At 49.8% G+C, this 23015-nt stretch overlaps 1 protein-coding gene across 3 annotated transcripts in view; it reads left to right on the forward strand.

Annotated features, from left to right (window-relative positions):
- Nucleotides 1-23015, forward strand: part of ZDHHC22 (zinc finger DHHC-type palmitoyltransferase 22) — a 40261-nt gene that overhangs the window by 12006 nt on the left and 5240 nt on the right. For 2 of the 3 annotated variants that reach the window (XM_017528566.1, XM_017528567.2), the window contains exons 2-3: nt 17231-17327; nt 19758-20297. In XM_017528566.1, coding sequence (XP_017384055.1) covers nt 19772-20297 — 526 coding nt within the window. In that variant the 5' untranslated portion in view covers nt 17231-17327; nt 19758-19771. Of the gene's footprint in view, nt 1-17230; nt 17328-17654; nt 17915-19757; nt 20298-23015 lie in introns of those variants that run through there. The other variant, XM_017528565.2, reaches the window with a different exon arrangement.

The following is a 23015-nucleotide window of genomic DNA, read 5'->3' on the forward strand; positions in this document are numbered from 1 at the left end:
GCTGGCGGGCATAGGGTGAGGACAGAGCGAGGCTGGAGAGACTGAACCTGGGAACAGCCACAAAGGAGAACGCTGCCTCCCCTCTGTCTCCGTAGCCTTCGCATCTTGTGGGGAGAAAAGCCTCTCTCTGCTGGGAGGGGCTCCTTTTCCCTAAACTAGGAGGTGTGCGAGCATGTGAGCATATGTGAGTGTGTATGTGTGGTGTGTGTGTGGTGTGAGCGTGTATGTTTGATCTATGTGATGTGTGTGATCTATGTGATGTGTGTGATCTATGTGATGTGCGTGTGATTGTGTGTGTGATCTATGTGATGTGTGTGTGATGTGAGATGTGTGTGTGATGTGTGTGCACGTGGATGTGTGTGTGTGATGTGCAGTGCTGGTGCATGCCCTCCCTCCCTCCTTCTCTCCCTCGCTCCCTCCCTCTCTGGCTCCAGCAGGGATGACTCAGCAGGGAAGCCGGGCCTGCTTCTCACTCTGGCTCCAGTGCAGCTGCTGTCCACTCCCTGCTCCCTGTCCCATTTCTCCTCCTGATGGCAGCCACGGAGCAGGGGACTTCCTGGGCTGAGGCCCCTGTGATCTCTCCATGGTGGCCTTGAGGAGGCTGACCAGCCTCCCCTGGCAGTGCAGGCCCCTCACTCCCCCCTCGCCCCTCCCCTTTCCAGCTGCTCTTCCCCTCACCAGCTAACACTGATGGGGGTGCCCATGTGCCAGGCACTGCAGCGGGCACTCGGCATGCAGGACTTCATTGATCCTCACCCTGTGAGGCCAAGTCACTGGGCCAGCCACTCATTCACATGCAGTTCTGACAGATATGCGCACCCGCATGGGCCAGAGTGCACAGGCAGGGACACTCATGAAAGAACCCCAGGTAGCAGGCTGGGCGCGGGGGCTCACACCTGTCATCCCAGCACTTTGGGAGGCTGAGGCGTCTGGATCACTTGAGGTCAGGAGTTTGAGACCACTCTGGCCAACATGGTGAAACCCCGTCTCTATTAAAAATACAAAAATTATCCAGAGTGTGGCGGTGCACACTTGTAATCCCAGCTACTCGGGAAGCTGAGGCAGGAGAATCACTTGAGCCAGGGAGGCAGAGGCTGTGAGCCAAGACCATGCTGCTGCACTCCAGCCTGGGTGACAGAATGAGACTCCTTAAAAAAAAAAAAAAGGACCCCAGGTAGCAGCAACGAAGTGAAGTAAACAGCTGGAAACGATCCTTGCAGTCAGTAGGACATAGCACAGGCATTACGGTGCATCTGCATGATGGGAGACCATGCACTTATTAAAGAGGGCTGGGAAGCTGGGCAGGTGGCACACACTAGTCCCAGCTACACAGGAGGCTGAGGTGGGAGGATTGCTGGAGCCCGGGAGTGGGAGACTGCAGGACTGGAGCATTGTGCCTGTTGATAGCCACGGCACTCCAGCCTGGGCAACGTAGAGTCTATCTCTAAAAAATAATAATAAATAAACAAAAAAGAGGAGCTCTGTGTGTGCATGAATATTGAGCAATTGCCAAGGTACATCAATCAACAAAGAGAGTAGAGTGCTCACGCCTGTCATCCCAGCACTCTGGGAGGCCGAGGTGAGTGGGTCATTTGAGCCCAGGAGTTCAAGACCAGCCTGGGCGATATGGTGAAATTCTGTCTCTACTAAAAGCCAGATGTGGTGGTGTGAGTCCGTGATTCCAGCTACTCAGGAGGCTGAGTGGGGAGAGTTCCTTCAGCTCAGGAGGCAGAGGTTGCAGTGAGTCAGGACTGCACCGCTGCACTCCAGCCTGGGTGACAGAGTGAGACACTGTCTCAAAAAAATTTAAAAACGTACAGTGCAAAGCAGTGTGCTAGTGTAGCTAGGGGGCTACTGTGTTTGTGTGTGCACACTCGCTCATGCATGGATGCACGCTTATGTCCCTCTAGAAGCTTATCTGGGAAGGAGAACAAAAGACCAGAAGCGAGGGTGGCGGCGGGGGGAACTGCACTTATGACACGTTTATGTGGTTAATTTCAGATACTGCCTTCGGAAAATGAGAAACCATTGTTTAAAAGCTGTAACGTGGCCAGGCACAGTGGCTCACGCCTGTAATTCCAGCACTTTGGGAGGCCAAGGCAGGCAAATCACCTGAGGTCAGAGTTCAAGACCAGCCTGGTCAACATGATGAAACCCTGTCTCTACTGAAAATACAAAAATTAGCCAGGCGTGGTGGTGCACGCCTGTAATCCCAGCTACTCGAGAGGCTGTGCAGGAGAATCGCATGAACCCTGGAGGCAGAGGTTGTGGTGAGCTGAGATTGAGCCACTGCACTCCAGCCTGGGCAACAAGAGCAAAACTCCATCTGAAAACAAACAAACAAACAAAAAAACCATAATGCAATATGTGAAAGAAAACCCCATGCCTGCCTGACTTCAAAGTTCAAACTTTAACCAGAAGAGGAATTTGGACCAAGGTGTGTGGGTGACTGCTTGTGTGCCTCTGCGTGTCTGTGTGTCAGTACAGGTGTGCTTGTGTGTATGAGTGGGCATATAAGAGCAAGTGTACGCATACACACGTTCAGAAATCCAGCTTCTGGTCCCCAAGTCCTGTTTCCAGGAGGTGAGCCATGGCAAGCTTAACCCCAAACTGCCCTGGCACGCTCTGCCCTTCTCTCTTTCTCAGAGAGATTGCTGAATGGAACCACAGGGAAGGGGAGCGTGGGGATTGTGGGGGGCCGCCAGATAGGCCTAGCACAGGACTCTACCCCACCCAGCCCAGCTCTGTCAGGGGAGAAGACACCCTTCCCCTTTCCCGGCCTCTCCCCTCCCTGCCACGCCCACCCCAGGCCCCAGAAGTTCTCAGCACTACCCTGATCTGGGGTAGCTGGGGACTGGGGTGGGGAGGGAGGAAGGCAGGACTGGAGCTGAGCAGGCCGGCACCAAGGGGAGAAGGTGGGGAACTGAAGGCTGCCTTTGCTGAGTAGAGGGATGATTTTTCTGGGCTTGGAGAGGTTGGAGAGAGGGCAGAGCCAGGGTGCCTGGAGATCAAGTTTAGGGGTGATGGGGAAGCTGCCTGGGGAGTAGGGGGCAGGCAGGGCAAGTGGAGCAGTGGTGCCTATAACTCTTGGTCTCATGTGACCCCCTCAAGCCACAGGCCAGGGTACATGGTTTGCTGCTAATTTTACCAGCAGGGTCAGATTTTCCCTCCCTGCTCCAAAACTATCTCCGAAAAGCTGGCGTGGACCACCAATGCCGTGCATTCTCTTGCCCCTGAATGTCTTCTCCCAAATCTGGTAGCGTGCTTGAAATTCCACCCTCAGAATCCCACGTGGGGTTCCAGGCCCCAGGGCTGCCACCTACAAGCTGGGTGTCTAGGACCAACTACCAACTACCTAGCAGCTCCCAGGCTCAGGGCTCGATCTGTCAAATGGGGACGAGGGTGCAGCTCTGGTGTGAGGGTCCGTGGACAAACACCTGCAAGACTCAGTCAGTGTTAATGCCCCATTCCTCCTCCACACCTAGAGTGTCCAAGGGCTCCAGACCCAAGCTTACAGGAAGAGGTAATGAGCAGGGAAATGAGTATTTTAAAGGGTGGGAGCAGAGAACAACTTGAGATGAGGGGCCCCAGCCCCTGAAAAAGGTTTCTCCTAAGCGGGAAAGAGAAGGCGGTGGCAGGTCAGGAAAATACATTTAGCAGCATCATAGAAATCTCTGCCCAGCTCACCAAGGCAACCGCCGCCTGTCCCCGCTGTGCAGCTGCCGCCGTCTCGGGGCCTCCCCCTCATTTCTCCCTGAGCTTTAACTGTAGCCAGATTCCACTCTAGAAAGGGAGGGGTGCATGGGGGGGCTTTGTCTCAGTGCCGAAGGAGGGGATGCTGTAGATGGACTGGTAGGGATAGGACTGGAGGCAACTGAGCACATCAGGGGTTATGGGATGAGGGCTGGCAATGATGATAAATACAAGAGAACACAAATGTCATTTATATGAAGAGAGGAAATTCGCCCCTTAGGGTATTTGCATCATTCTTGTTCTGTGGGTGTTATGGTTATGAGGTTATTTTCCTGGTTAATTTATGCTGGGGAGCCTGCTAGGTAGAGATGTTCTCCAAAGGAAGGAGATGTCCCCTCATAGGCAAGATGTGGCAGAGAATTCTCATGGGTCCAATTCCTAGAGAAGAAAAGGAGCATGGGGATTGAGGAACCTCAATCTCCCAACTGAGGTTCCTCAATCCCCATGCTCCTCTTCTTCTCTAGCAATTGGACCTATAATTTTTAGGTAGACACAGGGTCACATGGAAGAAAGACTCACCTCCTGACCCTCTTTGCACCTAGATATGGTCATGTGGTTAAATTCTAACCAATGGGGGACAAAGAGAAGTATCACAAGTAATTTCCAGGGGTATCCTAAGAGGAAGAAGGTATGCCCTTGCTCAGACCTTTTTTCCTACTTCCTGCTGTTGGAATGTTGAATCAATGGCTGGAGCATGAGTGGCTATTTGGGGCTGTGAGGTACAGGCTGCATACTAAGAATTGTGCAGGAAATGATATAAAAGGAGCCTGGGCTCTGATGTGATGAAAGGCTTTGCCAGCCCTGAGCTGACACCTCCAACCATGAGGATGAAGGCCATATCTGAGGGATGACGGAGCAGGGAACTGGAAAGAGCCTGGGTCCCTCCTGGTGCCGCAGAGTGGCCATATTAGCTCCGGAATGCCTGCCTCTGAACTGCATTGACATTAGAAGGAACTGCATGTCTAGCTCATTGAAGCCACTGCTACTTTGGATTTCTTGTTTCTTCAGAGCTGTACCAAATCCTAAGTGAAATGCACAGCAAGTTGTTCCAGGTTTCCCTGACCCAGGCTTCCCTCCATATGACGGAGGCAGGGAAGAGTCCAGCTAAGCTCCTCTTCTGCACCTTGGAGTGAGCTACAATGGTGGGGGCCAAGGACAGTGTCCAGTCATCAAATGGCCTAGGAACTAGGGAGGGAGGAACTGGGTAAGGCCTCTTATTCCCCAGGGTCCCAGAGGAATGGGATATACCCTGGCTCAGAAACAAGATGGCAACTATGCTAACTTTATTGCCCCATAGACTGTAAGCAACTTGAGGCTAGAGATGAGAATCGACCCTAGCACATAGTAGATGCTCACTAAATACATATTGACTGGCTAGTGGATGCACTATGCTAAGGAGCTTGGATCAGAGGCTGAAGGGGCCAAAGCAACCCCTGGGGATAGAATAGCAGTGGAGAGACAGGAGAGAGACCCCTATGGGAAGGTGGCTTGGGGGGTGTGTTGTGACAAGGCAGTGCCATGTGGTCTGTGGCACACCGTTCCCACAATAGTGCAGCATATCCTCTCTGGGTAAGGAGGACACTCATGGCCACAGTGCTTGATAGCTAGCCATGCACGGTCGTGTTCAGAATAGCATTTGCTCCTTGCAACCCCAAGGACAGGGATTATTACTGCTCTCTTTTCAGAAAGGAAAGCTAGCGTCCAGAGCTGTGAGGTCACTTGCATAAGACCATTCCTAAGAAATGCAGGAGCTGGGACTTGAACCCAGGACTTCCCATTACATATATCACCTTTGTTGGAATAAGGGATGCAGCTGAGGCTTTCTGGTGCTGATGCCACTCTCCTTGGAACTCCCCAGCCCAGCTCTGAGACTCTGAGGCAATTGATGAAGGGGTGAGACAAGGGAGGGAAGGGGTGTCAGGAAACCTCTCAGCAGCTTGGAGGGCTGGTAGAAAGATGCACCCAGCACTGCAAATAGCCCAAACAGCATACCTGTACAGAAAAGGGGTGTCCTTAACTCAAGATGCTTTACTGCCACCTACTGGAAAATTGTTATAATCATTATTCCAATATATATAAGTGTGAAAATGAGGCCCCTGAAATTGTAAAGTGTAGAACTTGAACAACTGTCCAAGACAGCCCTAGATGCAACTTCTCTTGGCTGAAAGAATGAAAAAAGAGACGACCCTTGCCACCAGGGAGGCTCAAGTCTTGCCCTCTTCTTTCCTGCCTGGGAGTACCTGGTTTACACAGAGGATCTGTAGCAGTTTCACAATCTAGAGCGTAGAATCTATTCATCCTTCCATCCACTCTACGCGCATGCCCCGTCTACTCTGGTCCAGGTCCTTATTTTCTTTCTCCACCATTTCTTAGCTGAGAGCTTTTGGATATTTTCCCGGGCCCCTGGCTCCTCTTGTAGAAGATAAAGTGTCTCTCTTGGTCATTTGAGACTTACATGAGACAATGTACACAAAGTCCCTCCTGGCATGTGGTCAAAATTTGCCCCTTTACCCCCAAAGCGGTCAACTGTCAACTTACTGTGCTGAGGGACTCTGAGACCAATAATCTTGACCTGCTCCTTGCACTGTTAGACCTGAGTTACACACACCAGGTGGTTCACTCAGAGAGGACAGGATCTGGCATAGTTTCCTTCAGAAACCACCAAGAAGTTATGGGTGTGAACGCGTGAAGGTAAAGTGCCCAGCACAGAGCTGAGTCCACTGGCCAGTCACCTTCTTTTCCACCTGTAGGCCCCGGCTAGAAACTGGTGCTGGCTGGGAGGGTGCAGGGGTCCTTTATCCTGAGAGGGGCTGAACAGTTTAGGGTCGTGAGGATTCGATCTTACAGGTTTTATTTACCTGCAGGAATAGACTTGCAGACTGTTGCTTGAACAGGTCCCTGGAGACTTCCACTGGGGCTAAAAGCAGGGCTGTCCAACTCTTTGGGTTTCAGTTTCCTCATCTATAAGATGAAGCCAGCCATATTTGCTTTGAACCATCACTGAGGGGATTAAAATGCAGGAGGTAAACGGTCAACCACAATCCCGGAAACGAAATAAACACAAAATAAATTATAGCTGCAATTGCAATCGTGGGCTCCAGGGGGCGTCTGGGTCTACCTGAAAGTTGCTGTTCTGTACCGTCCAACTCCCAGCCTCGGTGGGGGATTGGAAAAGCAGATCCCAGAACTGGCGAGGAGGCGGATTACCAGCCCCCGACTCCTTGTGTGGGAAGGAAGCTGGCACACACTTTCTGGAGGATGGTTTGGCGAAAGGGATCCTTTTGACCCAGCCACTCCAATTCTTGGAATTCAGCCAAGGAAATAATCACAGCGCCCATAGAGTTGTTTGTGTTAGGGCGTTCATTGCAAGGTTGCTAATAATAGTGAGAAACTGGAAATAATCTAAAGTTAGAGATGCACTTAACACATATTTTGGCTGAACACCAGATGGTCAATTGTTACAATCAGTATTCAGCCAAAGCCCAAGCCAATGCCTTTGATAAAGGAGTACATCGAAAATGTTATCAGAGATTCTCTGTGATGACAGTTTCCTTATTGGTGCATTTCACTGTCAGTGTTTGACAGTTTAACATTATAGTGCAAGAACAATATTGTCTTAGTGCTAGCAGTAGCAATATTGCTTCTGTATTATGTATGTTTGTGTTAATAAATTGGTGCTTACTTTTGACCGACAATAGCAGAGGAATGTGATGCCTCATTTGTTCTGATAACATTTTCCTGGCCAGGCGCAGTAACTCACACGTGTAATCCCAGTATTTTCGGAGGCTGAGGCAGATGGATCACCTGAGGTTAGGAGTTCCAGACCAGCCTGGCCAACATGGCGAAACCCCATCTCTACTAAAGATATAAAACATTAGCCGGGCGTGGTCGTGGGCACCTGTAGTCTCAGTTACTTGGGAGACTGAGGCAGGAGAATTGCTTGAACCTGGGAAGCGGGGTTGCAGTGAGCTGAGATTGTGCCACTATACTGCAGCCTGGATGACAGAGTGAGACTCTATCTCAAAAAATGACAATAATAATATTTTTTTCTTTTTTTCATAGTCTGTGTATTCCATATTGGGTTAAATATAATTTACCATAGATATTGTTATTAATATATAAGATTTTAGAGGTTTCCCTCCTTGTGAAATTATGAGGTTGTTTAAGCTGACATTCTGTTTTCATTTTATCTTTATAAGACATAAAAAAATTACAAATAGGGCTCAAAAAAACACTCACAGCCTTAAAAAAGTAACCAAAAATGGAATACTGTTTTAAAAGGTTTTGTTTTGTGTCATGAATGTTAGTATCCCAAATAATTCTACAAAGATTAGAACTCTGATATAATCTAATCTCTATTATTCCCCTTCATATTATTATTTTAATGTTTTTTGTTGTTGCTTCAAAAAGTATCTTTAAGCCAGGTATAGTGACTCAAGACTGTAATCCCCGCTACGTGGGAGGCTGAGGCAGGAGGATTCCTTGATCCTAGGAGTTGTAGCCTTCAGTGAGCTATGATAGTGTCACTGAACTCCAGCCTAGGGGTGACAGAGTGAGACCCTGTCTCTAAAAAAAGTTAAAATTTTTTTAAAGTCTTTTTTTATTTTTATTTTTTGAGATGTAGTCTTGCTCTGTTGCCCAGGCTGGAGTGCAGTGGCACAGCCTCGGCTCACTGCAACCTCTGCCTCCCAGGTTCAAGCAATTCTCCTTCCTCAGCCTCCTGAGTGGCTGGGACTACAGGCACCTGCTACCATGCCCAACTAATTTTTTGTGTTTTTAGTAGAGATGGATTTTCACCATGTTGGTCAGGATGGTCTCGATCTCCTGACCTTGTGATCTGCTGCCTCGGCCTCCCAAAGTGCTGGGATTACAGGCGTGAGCCACCGTCCCCAGCCTTTCAAGTCTTTAAAAAGTATCTTTTAAAAGTATCTAGCTGACACATTTTTCAATATTTGCATTAGCTACGTGTTTCCTTCTAAATCTAAACACTTAAAAGCTCTCAATAATTGCTTCCCTACCTAAAGGGACAATGTTTACAATCCTAAATGATACAATATTTTACCCCTGCAATAATAAATGTACATTTATACATTGATAGAATTTCAACACATAGAACAGAAAAGAAGATATTCATTACAAATTACATATAGAAGGCTGTCCATATTTGAAAGCGTTTATTGAAGAACATCCACATGATACGCCAGTATAACTCGTTCTTATGCTTACCGCTTGCAAAGGCCATTAACACAGTCCTAGGATTGTGGGTCATGCCCCAGTCCAGGAAACCTGGGAATGATGCTCAAGTATGAACTTGGCGATTCAGCTTTCCAGGGGCCAAAGCTGAAGATGAAGCTCTAGAGTATTTGTTACTAAGATCAAAGCCAAATTTTGGTGCACCCCTACTAAATTGGGTCACTTCTGTAAGAGGGACATACTCGCTGTCCAGTAAAAATTATGTTGCGGAAATGTATTTATCACATGGAAGGACTGCGTTGTAAATGCTGAATTTTAAACCCTGGTTATAAAAGACAATGAAGATGTGAGCCCGAATTTATAAATAAGGGGAAACAAACCTGAGTAGATGAAAGATTGTGAGACACATACAAGATGTTCATGATAATTAGCTGAGGGCTTAAGATGAAAAGACTTTGCTTTGCTTTTAATTAAAAAAATTTTTTGTGGGTGAGCTGAGATCGTGCCATTGCACTCCAGCCTGGGTAACAAGAATGAAACTCTGTCTCAAAAAATAAAAGAAAAAAAATTTTTTTTGTATTTTCTTACAAAACATATTACTCATATGGATTTTAAGAGGAAAAAATATTGAAAGTGCATCTTTTCTGTCTCCCCTTCTCTTTCATCTGGGGCCAGATTTTGAGCTTATTGAAGCAGCCAGATGGCCTGGGACACGGACCATAGCCACCTCCAGCACTCACTGTCCATGTTCATCTGAGGGGCAAGGCTTTGGCAGGCTTCACCTGCCTTTCCTGTACCTGCTCTGTGAGCAGAAGTGCCAAGAGGAAGGCAAAGATCAGGTGGGAGGGCAGCAAAGGGCAGGGGGCAGTAGCCCCATTTGACCAATGACAAGCTGGAATCTCAGAGGCTAGAAGTCCCAGAAAAATCCTTCTTCAGTCTTGACGCCCAGGGAATGGATAAATTGCATGTGTCTAAACTTTTTCACAGTAGAAGAAAAAGCTGCAGATCATCCCCCAAATCCATTTCCCTCTTCTTCCTTCTCAATACAACTGACAAACCTTAGCTGGTTACATACTGACCAGTAGCTAGATGTGGCCATGTGACCAAGTTCTGGCCAATGAGAGAGGTAAGTGCATGCATTGTGGGACTTCCAGGAAATGTCCTTAAAAAGTGGGGTGTGGTTGGATGCAGTGCCTGGAATATCAGCATTTGGGGAGGCTGAGGGAGGAGGATTGCTTGAGGCCAGGAGTTTGAGACCAGCCTGAGCAATATAGTGAAAACCCCTCACCTGCCTCCACCTGTCTCTACAAGAAATTGAAAGAAAAAAAAATTAGCTGAGTGTGGTGGTGCACATCTGTAGTCCAACGACTGTGGAGGCTGAGGCTGGAGAATTGATTGAACCCAGGAGGTTGAGGCTGCAGTCAGTGAGCTATGGTAACACCATTGTACTCCAGCCCGGGTGACAGAGTGAGATCCTGTCTCAAAAAAAAAAAAAAAAAAAAAAGTGCTAGGCACAGTGGCTCACACCTGTAATCCCAGCACTTTGAGAGGCCAAGGCAGGCAGATCACTTGAGGCCAGAAGTTCGAGACCAGCCTGGCCAACATGGTGAAACCATGTCTCTACTAAAAATACAAGCATGAGCTGGGTGTGGTGGTATGTGCCTGTAATTCCAGCTACTTGGGAGGCTGAGGGAGGAGAATCACTTGAACTTAGGAGGCAGAGATTGCAGTGAGCCGAGATCACGCCACTGCACTTCAGCCTGGGTGACAGAGCGAGACTCCATCTGAAAAAAAAAAAAAAAATGAGGGGCCTGTTCTTTCTCCTTTTTTCCTTTTAGATGGCTGGAATATGGGCATGATGGCTGGGATAGAAGCAGTTGTTCTGGACCATGAGGCAGCATGTTCAGGATGACAGAGCAAGATAGAGTCTAGGTCTCACATGACCTTGGAGCCTCTGCATCAGCCCTAGATGGGCTCCATTAAACTTCATTTACGTGACAGTGAAATAAACTTTCATCTTAGTTTAAACCAGTTTTGTCTTGTAGCTTCTATCACATGCCATGGAACCTAATCATAGTTCATTACAGAACTTGTCACTTATTTAATGCTTACTATGGCAGCCACTATTCTAAGTGCTCTATAGATGTTGTCTTGCTTAACCTATGTAACAACTCTATCGGGCGAAAGCTGTAATTAACCCTCTTTTATACATCAGGAAACAGAGACACAGAGAAGTTAGCTGGCTTGCTCAAAGTTGCACAAGTGACTTGGAGCTGAAACCTGAACCAGGGTCCTTTGACCCCAGAACCTGTGCCCTGAATGCTCTCTGGACTTTCTCCTTGGAGTCCCTTTTCCTCCTCTGGTCCCATCTGAAACTTCTATTCCTTACTGCAGACCTGTTTTTGCTGATTCTTCTCCCCCATCCCACCCGACTCCCTGTCTCCAGTAAAAAGCCCATTCTTTCACACCATGTTTCACTGGGAAAAGGCTCTGACTGGCTAATTGCAGAATGTAAGAGGTCCACATCAGCATAATATGCTACCTCTACATAGGAGAATAGGAGGGTTACTTCTATGTCAGCGTGAGGGCTGATGTGTGAGAGGCCAGGACCACGGTGGGTAAAGCTTGGGCTTTGGAATCAAGTGACCTGGATTTTGTTTTTGCTGTCAGCAGGCTTTGCAGTCATGGAAAATCTCTTAACTTCTCGCAGCCTCCACTTTCCCCTCTTTAAAATAGGTAGAGTCAGTCTTTCCCTAGGCAGAGTTTTTATAAAGATAAAATAACCAATGTGTAGGCCCTGGCTCCTTATCGGCCTTGGATCCGTAAATATTTATCTTATTTTGCTAAATGTTGTTTATCCATTGCTCCCTCTAGCCTATTTTTTAAAGGTCAGGCATTGAGATATAATTTATCATTAATTTATTTATAATTATATTTATTTATAACTTATTCATTCAGATATTTATTGAGTGCCCATGGTGCCAGGCACTATGCTGGCTATGGAAACACAGCTGGCAGGTGAGTCCTGGCCCTTGGACGTTTGTAGTCTTTCAAATGGAAAGAGGCAACAGACAAGTAGCTAAACATACAAGCAAGATCATTATAAAAGCAGGAGGTGCTGTGCAGCCAGAAGGATTATGTGGTGGCTGGGGGTGCTATATCAGGTAGAAAAGGCAGGTGCTATTAAGCTGACTGGCATCTTTGTCATTTAAAACTCATGACAGGCTGGGCATGGTGGCTCACGTCTATAATCCCAGCACTTTGGGAGGGCGAGGTGGGTGGATCACCTGAGGTCAGGAGTTCCAGACCAGCCTGGCCAGCATGGTGAAACCCCCATCTCTATTTAAAAAAAAAAAAATTAACTGGGCATGATGGCACGTGCCTATAATCCCAGCTATTCGAGAGGCTGAGGCAGGAGAATCCCTTGAACGGGGAGGCAGAGGTTGCAGTGAGCTGAGACTGTGCCATCGCACTCCAGCCTGGGTGACAGAGTGAAACTCCATCACAAAACAAAACACCCCAGAAAACAAAAAACTCACAACAAACTGCAAGTTAGCCAAAGTCCTTATTTAATGGAGAGTGAATCTGAGACTCAGAGACGCTAAGGCACTTGCTCAAGGTCACATAGCCAGTGAAGGGTAACGCAGAGATACAAGCTCAGGTCAACAGACACCAAACACTTGTGATTTTAGTGGTCACACCACACTGCCTCTCTGCTGGGGCCTGGGCCATCTCTGCTGGGGCCAGGGGAGGGAGAAAGGAGGGGTCAGGCATGTGAGTTTTATGCTGCCTGCTGCTGTGTGACTGGAACAACATATCTAAGAGGTCTGCAAACAACCAAGAGCACTGCGGGGACCTCACTCCCTTGATCTCACTCCGCTCCTCCTGTAATTGAGATGTCAACCTTCTGCGTCATTCCCTTCCATCCTGGACACCTGACATTGCAGGGATCTCAATGGAGACAGCTGATCTCGCCCTGCTCCTCCTGAGCCTCCTCCATCATGAAGACATAAGCTTGGTGTGTCAGACACATAAGTGAGCACCCTCTCACGACCCCCCTTTTCTCCTCCTTCCTCTCTCCTTTTCTCTCTTCTCCCATCTGCCCTCTCTCTCCCTCCTCTTCTCTTCCTCTCTACCCCTTCTTTCTCCTTCCTCTGCCTCCTGCATGCTCTGAGATGAAAGGGCCAGTTAATCATGCTGCCACCACTTCCGCAGGGCTGCGTGCTTGCTTGTCCACAGGCGCGGGAATCCCTACCGGGACTGCCTAAGCGGTCCCATGGCTAATTGGTGAAAAAGCCCATTCGTTCATTCTTCCAAAGCCTAGATACTGCAAAAGTGGCTTTCTCAAGCTAAGCCAAGACTTCCACCCTCATACACCAATCGCTGGGAGACCACTGGGGTTACTTGTCACCCAGACCTGTAGTTTCTACCTTGACATGTGAGCTTGGAGGCTGAGCATCCCTGCCCCTAATCATGAACACCTCCTTAACACCACAAACAGTGGAGTGCCTGAGGGCATTTGATTAATGTGCTGCAGGCTTACATGTTTATGCATATTACATTTATTTACTGAACCAATGTTTACTGAGCACCTGCTATGTGCCAGACACTGTTATAGGCACTGGGGATATAGCAGTGAAAGTGAACAAAGCAGTTCAAATCCTGCTCTCATGAAGTTGAGATTTCAGTGGGGAGAGACGGACAGCAAACAGACAAATATATTGCTGTCGTGTGGTAACAAATGTTGAAGACAGTGTGGATGGCTGCAGAATGTACAGAGCACAGCAGTTTTAGGTAAAGGGAGATCCTTTGGGTCTGTTACTCTGGGGGAGATATGTTACATATCTGCTTCCTTTATGCAACTGACATGTTCCAGAAAAGTTAAATATTGATGAGGGTTTTTTTCATATTAAATCATATTTCAAATCAAACATAGACAAGTCTTGCAAATTAACATGCAGCAAATCTCTGAACCTCAGCTTCCTCCTAAGAGAAATGGGTTTGACAGTTTTGATCCCAGCTAGTTTAGGCTGTTGAGGGAGATTCATGGGATGAAATTTTAATTTTGTGGATGTACTTTGTAGCCTGCAAAGCACTTTCTTACATCAAAGTAATGTTATCATTGGTAAAGTGAAGACATAGTTAGCAAAGTAAATTACCACCTCCAAATAGAAACTCTGTGATAATCCAATTTTCACAAATGTAGTTGGCTAAAACGAAGATTATGCTTGTATGTTTTCCAAATCTGGGCAGGCAGGGATGGCATCTTAGCAAGCCTTCTGAGGCTTGGGAAGCACTCTGTGGCTAGCCCTGGCTATGACCTGCTGTCAGCACTAAAGAGTATCCTGACCCCAGCCTATCTTCACCTTGATCTATCTGAAATGAGAGCATAAAAATGAAAGAAAACCCCCACCAGACTTCTTAGGTGCAGCTCCTTGCACCTTGGAATAATCTCTATCCAAAACATTTGGGGCGTTATCTGCCTGACAGACATGGAGGCGGGGCTCCTCACTCAAGGCAGAAGCTGCCTGCTACATGGATTTCTCTCCTTGTAAAACAACATTCTGAGGCAAAGTGGAATAATTTTCACTTGAAAGAGAATTCATTTTATTCAAATAACACCACCAAATAGCAAGATTGAGGGCGCGTATCTCCAGGAAAGCGCTGGACAGCAAGGGGATGCTTATCTGTGTCCCCGCCCCCATGGGACTGCCTGCAGGTACAGTCATAGCTTAACTATAGGAATCTATGACAAGAACAATGGAGACTGTAGTTTATAAATTATTTCTGTCACTGTTTATGGAGGATGAGATTAGAATCAGGGTGGGTGGTGGTAGGTTGCAAGATCAATGGCAAATGTGTCCTCACCAGACATTTCTTTCTTTCTTCCTTCCTTTCCCTTCCTTTCCTTTCCCTTTCTTTTTCTTCCTTCCTTTCTTCCTTCCTTCCTTCCTTCCTTTCTTTCTTTCTTTCTTTCTTTCTTTCTTTCTTTCTTTCTTTCTTTCTTTCTTTCTTTCTTCTTTCTTTTCTTTCTTTCTTTTCTTCTTTCTTTTTTGAGACAGAGTCTTGCTCTGTCACCCAGGCTGGAGTGCAATGGTGTGGTCTCAGTTCACAGCAACCTCTGCCTCCTGGGTTCAAGGGATTCTCCTGCCTCACCCTCCTGAGTAGCTCGGATTACAGGCACCTGCCATCATGCCCAGCTAATTTTTGTATTTTTAATAGAGACAGGGTTTTCCATGTTGGCCAGGCTGGTCTCAAACCCCTGACCTCAGGTGATCCGCCCACCTCGGCCTCCCAAAGTGTTGGGATTACAGGTATGAGCCACTGTGCCCAGCCCTCACCAGACATTTCAAAGACCTCAGAATATAGCTCTTCCTTTCAGAGACAGACCAGTAGCAATTCATCAATCAAGAGACTTACTTAGTGTCAACTCTGGGCAAATCATCCTATTAGGCAATATGGAAGAGACCCCGAAACGTTTCCAACATAGGCAAGGAGCTCTCATTTTAGTTGGAAAGAGAAGAGAGTCCTATGGATGAAAAGAAGGGCCCTAAAGAGGACGTGGGAGACGCTAAGGCACTTAAATTACATGAACCCATTTGATCATCATCACCAGCAACATCAGCATTTGTATTCCCATTATACGGATGAAAATACTGAGAGCAGAGAGGTTAAGTGACTTGTTTATGGTCACACAGCTAGTAAATGGCAATAAAATGCTCATTCTTAGTCTATTTGACTCTCATGGGGCCAGAATCCAAGTGAGGTTTTCATATTGATTTTGCCTTCCTGTTGATTTTGTCAGGAATAAGCATATGTTTTAGAAAAACAAAATGGCATTTGGCGTGCTTCCCTTCACCATTCCTTAAGGAGGGCTGAGGAACCACTAGCTTTAGATTGAAGGTTTAATGTCCTCTTCTGTGGATAAGCAATAATTCTTATCTGGCCTTGTCCGTGTGTGTTTCCACGGCCAGATCTCCTTTCCTTTCCTGGCTGATACTCCCTTCCCCCACTCACATCTTCCCACGTTCGCTTAGCTTCTTTCTCTCTTTCCCTTTCCTCATACACACAAATTCAGACACACACCTTCCCACCTCACACCCATATGCAAAATAAAATTAGAAATATCACCCGACTCACAAGGTATTTGGGGAATGGAGAGCTTCAGTCAGTATACCCAAACCCAGGCACTCCAGTCTCCCTCCCTGTCAAGCCCATGTGAGAGGCAGACAGAGCTTGTGAAAAGGGGCCCAGACCGCCGCGATTATGATCCAAAGCTACTCTGAAGGGAAAAGGGCCATGTGTGCTTCCCCGTGTCTGTCCTGTGGCCACTGGAACTCACAAGGCTACCAGCTGCTCACGGCCACCATGTGGCATACTGTTCTTTCGCTTATATGTAAAATCCTTTCAGAATGTGAAAAGGTTTCTTGGCCCTTTTTTTTTATTTTGATGTACACTGATAAATTACAGAGAAAACAGTGTCTGGTGATTCAAAAATAGAGGCTGAGCTGATCAGCATACGGCCCTCATTTCAAGAGATTGCTCTTGTTTTAATCAGCCAGTTGAGAAAGCAGTAAACAATTATTTATTGATTAAGTATGCCATCATCCAGAGGAGTGGAACAGGGCAAGTAGGTGAGCTATGACACCCAGGAAATTGAGGATAGTGATGGCACCAATATTCCTGCAGTGTTTGATATTTCTAAGGCTCTCTCTGCTCCCCCACACCCCCACTGTTTGATACACACTGGTGTCATTACCCTCTTGGTGCCTCATAGAACTCACCTTAGCAGAGTGGAGCCCTGGAAGGGAAAGGAAATAGAAATAGGAAGGTGGGGGTGGGGCTCTAAGCAGAAGCTCCAAGTTCAAGCTCTGTGTCTGGATAAACTCCCATTGTCTTTCTTTCTCCCAAATCAGAGCTGCCCCTGGGTCCCAGGACGATACTGGGTTGTGCGGAGGCTGAGAGTAGCACCATTCATACTAGAAACAGGTTCAAGTCCAGGCTCTGTCACTTCATGGCTGTATGACCTTAGACATGCGACTTAGCTTCTCTGAGCCTCAGCCTCCTCATCCCCAGAATGGGGCTCAGCCAACTTCACAGATCAGGCTGAGAGGATTAAGGAAGCATCTTATGCTGAAGGCTTAGCACATCTCCTGCTACCTAGTAGGGGCCAGATAAGTAGTGTCTCTAATTATGATCTAATCAAGCAGTGCTTGCCCTGGGCAAGCCCTGTTTAAGGGTTTTACATAGATTGTCATTTAACCCTCACATCTCTGTTTTACAGATAAGGAAACTAGAATCTAAGATCACACTGGAATTTACAGATGAAGAAACTGGAATCTGGGAGCTCACAGTAGTGAATGGTGGATATTCAAACCCAGGTAGACAGGCTCCAGAGTCCCAACTCCCAACCCTCTGTACATAGCCCTTTAGAGGAGATGACGCTGATCTTCATGGGTGTTGCCCTGGCAAGCTGACCTCTCAAACCCCCAGGGTTCCCTTCAGTCCGAGGGGAGAGCAGGGAAGGTCGTGGGACACAGCCGAGAGGGAATGGCAGGGTGATGTCTAGAGCATCCACATCAGGGCTGAATCCCAATCTCCCAGCTGGAACTGGCGGCTGAAACCAGGCAGGGAGCCCCAGTCAGCTCAAGGGGAACCGAGAGGGGAGGGGGGCAAATCCACGATGCTGAGACTGGCGGCCAGAGCACCGCCCCCAGGAGCGGAGGGAGGAGTGGCGGGGCTGGGGGGTGCCCAGCTGCCATCCCCGCCGCTTCCTGGCCCCTACTCGCTGGCGCCCAAGTGGGAAGCCAGCAGCTGCGGGTTCCCTCCTCCCCACATCCCCGCTACCTGCCCAGTTCCCGACGCGAAGCGCAGGCTGCGAGCCAGCCGGGCCGAGCCCACAACTTTGCAGCCTCGGGCAGGGCGAGAGCCAGCGTCTGGGGCTCCTCTTGTCGGCGGCCAGAGCTTGGTGAGTTCATTTCCTCGCCCCTCTGCGGCGGCGGCAGTGCGGCGGCTGAGGCGCGGGGGTCGGCTTCCCGTGTGTCCGGGAGGCAGTGGCCGAGAAGCCGGTGGCTGCCCTCGCTGCCGGTGTTTCCAGGGCTCCGGCTGTGCCGCCCTCTGCCGCGGGCGAGGCAGGCGCCAGTGCTGAACGGACAGTTCCCTGAGCCCCGGGGCCCCACGGGAGGCCCCCGCTGTCCCTTCTCCCGCGAAGGCCCGAGCTGAGGCTGCCGACCGAGCGCCCCTCACTCCCCTCGCCCCTGTCCTTCGCCTTCCCAGCGCTGCGGCGCATCTGGCTGCTCCCGCGCCCCCCTGGCGACCGGCGCGGGGAAGACACTTGCTTCACTGGAGCCCCAGGCCGAGGGCTCTCTGGGGTGGGCAGCGCCGCCGCAATCCCTGGCGGCGCATGACTGGAGGCGGTGCCCAGCCCCCGGAGACCACCCTCAGGCGTGCCCTGCTCTGCGCCCCAGATGCAGGGAGAGGCCCGCCCTCTTCAGGGGGTGCGGGTTCCCGGGGGGCGTTGGCACCTGCAAAAGGGATTCCAAGGTGACCAGTCGCCCGGTCCTGACGGGACAGCCTGGACGGAGGCCCCTTGGCATCCACCCGTCCTAGGCGCAACCGCCTTCCCAGAACTTTTCTCGCGCCTCCGGCTGGCAGATTCCTTAGCCCCTGGAAAAGTTCTCTCGGGCGCACGGAATCCTATTTCTCGGTGGCTTCCAAGACTGGCCAGGAACCCCAGCTGTGAGGAGTGGGGTGGGGTGGGAACGCGGTGAGGGCTGAGCAAGGCAGAGGGGTCGATCCCAGGAAAGGCTGGCCAAGCATCCACTCGTGCGCACAGGGCGGGCTTGTCCCCATGAAAAGGATTTCGGCGCCATGAGGGTTGTTTGGATTTCTCCCACCAGGAGGGCGGGAGGCAGGCGCGAAGGGGGGATTTCAAATTCGCCTCAAATGAAAACCCTCTTTGCAAAGAAATAGTCTGGGCAGCCAGCGTTGGAGAGATGTGCTGGCCAGGACCCGCGGATACAGGCATTCTGGCTGTGCCCCCAACCCCACCCGGTGCCCGAGAGCGAGTGTGAATGTATCGATTGTTTTAATTGATTTTTTAAAAGCTAGGTGGCAGAGGCTGCGTGTCTGTACACGCAGATATATACGTACACAAATACAGATACTCAAGCACGCAGATTACACGTACAGAGTCACGCACAAGGACACACACACACACATCGTGGGCCCGCACGCACACATACCTCCAAAGAGCCTTGGGTAACCGGTGAGGTCCCTGAGTGCTGCCCGAGATGTGTGTGTGGGTGGGGGCGCGCCGGAGGAGAAAGGGGAGTGTGAAGCAGGACTTCCAGCAGGTCAAATGCTGCTGATTTCTCTGTCCCGGACCCCAAATCCTTCCCTTTCTCCTCCTAGGGAGGTCTGAACCAGAAATCCCAAACCTGGGCTTGTTTCCACAGCCACAGAGGGGAGGAGCCCTATCCCCCAGCGCCCCCGACCCTCACAACTCCCGTAGACTGCAGACGAGTCCTGCCCTCCTGTGCCTGACTCTGCCTCGCCAAGGCGCCGAGCTCGCTCAAAACCCCAGACAGTAGTCATCCCCAGGTAGGGCCTGGACCCGAGGCCGCTGCGGGCTCGGGGTCTCTGGCCTGCCTGGTCCGAGGCTGGGGGACTGGGGAGGGGAAATCCGCGGGGTAGGGGTTGGGGGCGTGGAGTCGCGTGCAGCGACCCAGACGCGCGGCGCGGATGAGCGCGCAAGGGCGCCCCCTGGACGCCGCAGTCAGCCAGTCCTCTTCTCATCCCGGGCCCCGCAGGAATGTAATCGAGGATGCTGGCCCTGCGGCTGCTCAACGTGGTGGCCCCCGCCTACTTCTTGTGCATCTCCCTGGTGACCTTCGTGCTGCAGCTCTTCCTCTTCCTGCCCAGCATGCGCGAGGACCCCGCGGCCGCCCGGCTCTTCTCGCCGGCCTTGCTCCACGGGGCGCTCTTCCTATTCCTCTCCGCCAATGCCCTGGGCAATTACGTCCTGGTCATCCAGAACTCCCCGGACGACCTGGGCGCCTGCCAGGGGGCCTCGGCCACGATGGCTCCGTGCCCCTCACCTAGCACCCACTTCTGCCGAGTGTGCGCCAGAGTCACCCTGAGGCACGACCATCACTGTTTCTTCACCGGCAACTGCATCGGCAGCAGGAACATGCGCAACTTCGTCCTGTTCTGCCTCTACACCTCCCTGGCCTGCCTCTACTCCATGGTGGCCGGCGTGGCCTACATCTCCGCGGTCCTTTCCATCTCCTTCGCCCACCCCCTGGCCTTCCTCACGCTCCTGCCCACCTCCATCAGCCAGTTCTTCTCCGGTGAGTGGGCCTTGGCAGGCAGGTTGGGCTCTACACAAAGACCTCTCACCTCAAAGGTTGCCGGACCCCAAACCCCAACCCCAAAAGTTGCCAGATTTAGCAAATAAAAATACAGACCATTCCGCTAAATTAAAATTTCAGATAAACAACTCACAATTTTTTGGTATAATTATGTTTCAGATATTGTATGAGACACACAGAAAATTTGCTATTGGCTATCTGAAATGCAAATTAAATGAACATGCTGTATTTTATTGGCAACCTCCCCCCTTGCCCCCATCATCCTCATCCATCATGCTGTCCATGTGCTATAAAGTTGGGGCATCCAGACAATACACCTTGCCAGGCAGGGCTGGGTGCTGGCCCTTCGTCCATGTGGCCCTGTGAGGTTCCATGCTATGACCTTCCTCTGCCTGGACCCCAGTCCTGCTCACATGTCACCCAAGGACTCTGCTCTCCAGAGGTCTCACTAACCAATTGCAGTAATATTGAACTTGTTGCCAGCCCAGCCCAGCCGGAGGTAAGCCCTGTCCTCCTGCCTGTTAGATTTGCTCTCACCAGCCTGTTCTCCAGCCTGCTGATGGCTCAGAGCAGAGGGAACTTGGGAGAAGCAGGGATTTTTTTTTTTTTTTTTTGAGACAGGGTCTCACTCCATCACCCAGGCTGTAGTAGGGTGGTGCTATCTCTGCTTACTGCAAACTCCACCTCCCGAGTTCAAGCAGTTCTCTTGCCTCAGCCTCCTGAGTAGCTAGGATTACAGGCATGTGCCACCACACCCAGCTAATTTTTGTATTTTCAGTAGAGACGGGGTTTTATCATGTTGGCCAGGCTGGTCTTGAACTCCTGACCTCAAGTGATCTGCCTGCCTTGACCTCTCAAAGCGCTGGGATTACAGGCATGAGCTGCCACGTCTGGACAAGGACTGTACTTTAGTATCCACCAAGGACCACTTCCTGATACCTGGCCCTAGAAGGACTTGGCTCCTGGTGGCAGTTCTTACTTTATTTGGCCTTGATACTGGCTCTTACTGTGTTTCTTCCACTTCCTCCCTATCCTGGCCTTTGACTCTGAATGGCTTAGCTTCCACAATAGGTAGTGTACATGTGCTTGTGCGTCCATGGATGGCAATGTTATCTCCATTTCTCAGATGATGAAACTGAGACTCAGATGGGATTAAGTGGCATGCCCAATGTCTTCCTACTACTGAGTAGCAGTCTCCGGTCTGCCTCTAAAGTCCTTAATCCACAGTCTGATGCTCTTCCGCAGTAGCTCAGGGAATAGAGCATGCTTCCTCACCTGTTGGCCTTCTAGGAGCAAAGAAAGATAGGGGGCAGCTACTTCCACTGAAAGCCCAAAATTGTTTTGAGGTACCTGGGCTGAACATTCATAAAAATTCTGCTCTACTCTGGGGGAAGCCATCATTTCAGTGTTTGTGGTGGCTACAGCCCAGTTCTTCCCAGGCGTAGAACTATCTTGCCATTTGGCAGTGGGAACACAGAGGTACAGGGGGAGACCTAGCTATGGGGGCTGCCTTCAGGGCTGGTGGCTGAGCTGGGTCCAGAACTCACAGCTTTCAGGCCTTCTGGATCCCAGCATTGGCACAGGAGGCTGCTGGGACCAAAATAACCAGGACGGGGGAAGGTGGGTGGGTGGGCTAGGGGGTGGAGTGTGAGCACAGACAGGTGGAGGGATGAGGAGAGCCAACAAGCCTGCTTCTACTTTCTTTTCCAAGTATTTTGCCAACCGTAAAAATGGATGGCTCCAGAAGGAGGACCTTGAAATGGTTTGATCTGAGATAAATCTGAGGCCTGTCCATATGTGCTAGGTTTGATCTTATGGGAGAACAGTGAGTGAGTGCCCACCTTGGGGCCCGGACTTCTGTGCCAGCATAAGGATGAGTTCCAGTGTCTTTTGCTTCCTCAGCATACCCACTGGGAAAAGGCGACCAAGACTTCTTACCTCCTACTCTCCCATGTCATCCTTGGCGACCTTTCATCTTTCGTCTAGACAACCCTCCCTCTCTCCCTCCCATGACATACACCCCACCTGTTCAGCTTTCTCTTTCCCATTCCGCTTCTTCCCCAACCCTCAATCCGAACAGTTGAGAGCACCCTCTCTCATCTGCTCAGGAGGATAGGCGGACAGGAAGGAGTAAGAAGCATGGGTTGCTTAATACAAATTCAGTTTCAGATCAGCCTGGGCAAGATGGTGACACTCCATTGCTACAAAAATAAACAAATAAACAAATACAGTAGATGGGCCTACTGGCATGTGCCTGCTGTTCCAGTTACTCGGGAGGCTGAGGCGAGAGGATCGCTTGAGCCCAGGAGTTTGAGGCTGCAGTGAGCTATCATCGTGCCACTGCACTCTGTCCAGCCTGGGCTACAGAGCAAGACCCTGTCTCAAGAAAAAAAAGAAAGAAAGAAATTGAGTTGTCCCCAACTCTGGTACAGATCTGAGTCAGATCTATCACCAGAGCATGGATGGCTGTGAGTTTGGGCCTTGAGAGATAAAAGAGGGAGGGGTCTTCTAGTGTGAAGGTGAGGTCCTTAGCTGATCCAACATGGGAGGTGGCTAGCTAGTTAGCTTTCAGAAGCTGTCCTTTCTTTTGGTGTTGTGGGACCAGTATGGGTTGTTGTGTCACCTCTCTTAACCTTATTCTTATCTGGGAAATGGAGATGCCACCATTTGACCTGTATCTTGGCATATGGGTAAGTA

This window comes from Cebus imitator, unplaced genomic scaffold, assembly GCF_001604975.1.
Source record: "Cebus imitator isolate Cc_AM_T3 unplaced genomic scaffold, Cebus_imitator-1.0 Scaffold54, whole genome shotgun sequence".
Taxonomy (NCBI): Eukaryota; Metazoa; Chordata; class Mammalia; order Primates; family Cebidae; genus Cebus; species Cebus imitator.